The following is a 3,573-nucleotide window of genomic DNA, read 5'->3' as shown; positions in this document are numbered from 1 at the left end:
GTATTATATACCCTACTGAATCTAAATTTAACTAATATTGTACCTGTAATGGTGTGAACTTGCTAGCCACCTTATCATTACCTTATTATTAAGTCGTCAAGAAAATTCTTGCGGAATTTTAAATTGATGTAATGATTACATTGTTCAATTAAATGGAGTTGCATGAAACGATCGTACTGCATTACCTCTGGATATCCTTGTTGCTTATTTTGATTATATATATATGCATACACACACACACACACATACACACAATGTTTTCCGTAATTTTTTTTTTTTTTTACTAGTGATGGGTTCCCTAGTATATACCATGGCTGACACCTAACCAGTGCTGACATGTAATTGTATATAAAATATACCAAACAAGTAACAGTAACAATTATGATCCAACACAGTAGATCCATCAGTTTCTTTCTGAGAGTTTTATGTAAGATTTCGTGTTTGCGTTGCCTACAGTCACTACTTATTGAATCAAATAATACTATCATAGTTAAATGTTATATTTCAACAATAACATGTTTTATAGTTCAAAGATGTTCAGACGTCGAGGTGGCAGAGGGATCGATGTAATTGACGAACCCTCTCTCCGCAAATTTCAGGCCTTGTACCAATAGTAGAAAGGATTATTCAACGACGTTATTAAATATACATATTTGAAGATTTTCGTTTGTTTCTTCGGAAAATGTGATATCGCTCGTGTTAGTATTGTATTGTTATTCTGGTTTAAGTTAAAGATTATGGTCATCATGACATTACTCAAACTTAAAGATCTTTTATTTATTTATTTATTTATTTATTCATTAAAAAAAATTAAACTAAAATAATAAAGGCAGCGAGCAGAGTCGTTAGCAGCATTTCGTCCGTCCTCACGTTCTGAGTTCAAATTCTGCTGAGGTTGACTTTGCCTTTCATCCTTTCGGGGTCGATAAATTAAGCTCTAGTGAAATTCTGGGGTCATTGTAATCGACTAGTCCCCCTCCTCCCAAAACTTCAAGGATAAAATAACTATCAGTTGAGCACTGGGGTTGATGTAATCGACTCGGCCCCTCCCCCGAAATTGTTGGCTTTGTACCAAAATTTGAAATCAATATTAAACAAGAATAAGGTGGCAAGATGGTAGAATCGTTAGCACGCCAGACAACATGCTTAGTGGAATTTCGTCGGTCTTTACGTTCTGAGTTCAAATGCTGCCGAGGTTGACATTGCCTTTCATTTATTTTGGCATCAATAAAGTAAAGTACCACATGAGTACTGGAGTCGATATAATCGACTATTCCACCGCCAAAATTTGAGACCAACATTCTTTTCTACTTTAGGTGCAAGGCCCGAAATATTTTGGTGGAGGGGGGGGGGCAATCAATTAGATCAATCCAGTACGCAACCGGTTCTTAATTTATCGACCCCGAAAGGCAAAGTCGATCTCAACGGAATTTGAACTCAGAACATAAAGACAGACGAAATTCCGCTAAGCATTTCGCCCGGCGTGCTAACGTTTCTGTCCATCTTAAATTTGAAAGCAATATTAAACAAGAATTAAATTGGTATTGCTTGTTGAGCTAGATATCTAGGTTTCCAGTGACTTAGTATGAAGTATAGCTTCAAATACTGCTTCAGAATCTATGTTATTTTACCAAGGAAGTTCTGAGTCTTTCTACATGTAAGAGAGTATGAAATTTAGAGTATTCCATATTTTATGGTCTGAAATAGAAATTTTTCATAATAAAAAAATAAACAGTCCGATTCATTTTGGTTTCTCGCATGCTCTAAACAAGTAAATCATATACATATACAATGGAATTTCGACACAACTACAGTTTTCCAACCGTAACAACCCCGTCCTTTAAATTCTACACCCAACCATAAGCTCTAAACCAGATATGAACAACCTTTCTCGGGAATCGGGTGGCATGAGGAATGGTTCATTCAATAGATGAGCCACACTATTAAAAACATTCAAGGAAAGTTTTCGTTAGGCGTGTCAATCAAAAAGTCCCGTGGGCTGCAGTTTGCCTATAACTGCTCTAAACCAGTCATGGGCAACCTACGGCCCACGGGATTTTCTGAATGGCACACCTAACGAAATATTTTCATTTATTTATTTATTTTAGTAGTGCAGTCTGCTTGATCGTGAGCCATGTCCCATGCGGCCTGCATCTCGAAAAAGATTGTCCAGTGTGAACTATACCAAACCCACAAGTTTGAGACCTTGTGTCCAATTAAGAAAGCATTAACTGTTTCTGACAAAATAAAAACTCATTCGAGGATAACCTAATGACTTAGTTCTATCTTTACAATTAACTTATTGCTAAATCTTTCAAAGGGCGATGAAAATATGTGGAACCTTTGAATATTTCATTTTAAGTGGCCGGACATAAATTCTTTCTAACCTTGTCCCCACCACACCTGAATATGTATGTATGTATAATGTGTATGAATATAAGTTCGTATGTACTTATGTGTTTTGTATGTAGATGCATGTAAGCATGTATATATGTATGCATGTACATACGTGTATGTATGTATGTATATATATGTATGCATGTACGTATGTGTATGTATGTATGTATGTGCGTATGTAAAGTACTTCTCAATTTTTTTTTATTTTTGCCTTATGAAATACCTCATAGCAAAACAAAAATTACGGGAGGAAGGCTTTCCATTACGACTCACATTTCATGGAATATTCTATTAAAAAGAACGATTTTAGAACTGAAAATATAGTTAGAATATAAGAAAAATTATTGCTTACCTTGCTTTTTAATCATACTTGCATATAACAAAATCATGAACAACACGTTTTATAAAATGCTGAAGCATTAGTATGAATTTTCTAAAGAGGCAAAAAAAATATTTTTAAAAATCTGCGACACACCTACATACATATCCTTTGTGGTGCAGCAATAATGCAATAATACCATATAATGTAGCAATGCACCACGGCAGACCAATTGAGGACCCCTGTTATATACGAATAATTGTTTTTGTGTTTTGTATGTGACGCCTATTATCATAAATATACCCCATGAACATCGTGTTGAACCATATAAGAGGGCATATCCAAAATGCAAAATAAGAAAGCTTGATGTAAGAAATAAAAAAAAAGACTGCGTTGAATATAAATTAATCTTCTTTCATTAGTGCCTGTAGCTATTCATTGCAATTACCTACAAAGTTGGAAAGGGGCTAGCAACATTACAATCAAAAAGGAAAAAAACATTATATTCATAACACTATACGATTTAGATTGAACAATCACGGTTAATTACTACTTTAACAACCGGCCAGAAAAAAAAAAAAACAGGTGTAATAGGTATAAAAAATGTGCATTAGACCAATATGAAAACAAAAATTTGCGCTACCGAACAGGGGTGGATAGGAAGAGGACTTTCGGAAAGTTCACACGATCCGATTTTTTCCCTTATAACTTTTAGGAAAATGGATATCTTTTAATGAAATTATATATAAATAATTTTCAAACGGCATAGATTACGATTATAAAGAAATTTGCGGGGAAATTTTTTTCCCGAGGGTGTGGGGAGAGGACTTTCGAAGAGAAACAAATTCATAAATTAT

At 34.5% G+C, this 3,573-nt stretch overlaps 1 protein-coding gene and 1 long non-coding RNA gene across 3 annotated transcripts in view; one reads left to right on the top strand and one right to left on the bottom strand.

Annotated features, from left to right (window-relative positions):
* LOC128248748 (uncharacterized) overlaps window positions 1–3,573 on the top strand; it is a 65,157-nt gene that overhangs the window by 32,297 nt on the left and 29,287 nt on the right. The window lies entirely within an intron of this gene.
* Window positions 1–3,573, bottom strand: part of LOC106881506 (formin-like protein 3) — a 78,721-nt gene that overhangs the window by 68,784 nt on the left and 6,364 nt on the right. Inside the window, exon 1 of one of the 2 annotated variants that reach the window (XM_014931916.2) lies at window positions 2,750–2,780. The exons of the other annotated variant lie outside the window; for it this stretch is intronic. Coding sequence (XP_014787402.2) covers window positions 2,750–2,765 — 16 coding nt within the window. The 5' untranslated portion in view covers window positions 2,766–2,780. Of the gene's footprint in view, window positions 1–2,749; window positions 2,781–3,573 lie in introns of those variants that run through there. 2 annotated transcript variants of the gene reach the window in all.

The sequence above is a fragment of the Octopus bimaculoides genome, chromosome 1 (genome assembly GCF_001194135.2).
Source record: "Octopus bimaculoides isolate UCB-OBI-ISO-001 chromosome 1, ASM119413v2, whole genome shotgun sequence".
Lineage (NCBI taxonomy): Eukaryota > Metazoa > Mollusca > Cephalopoda > Octopoda > Octopodidae > Octopus > Octopus bimaculoides.
Note: the sequence above shows the minus strand (reverse complement) of the source record. Positions and strands in the feature narration are given on the sequence as shown.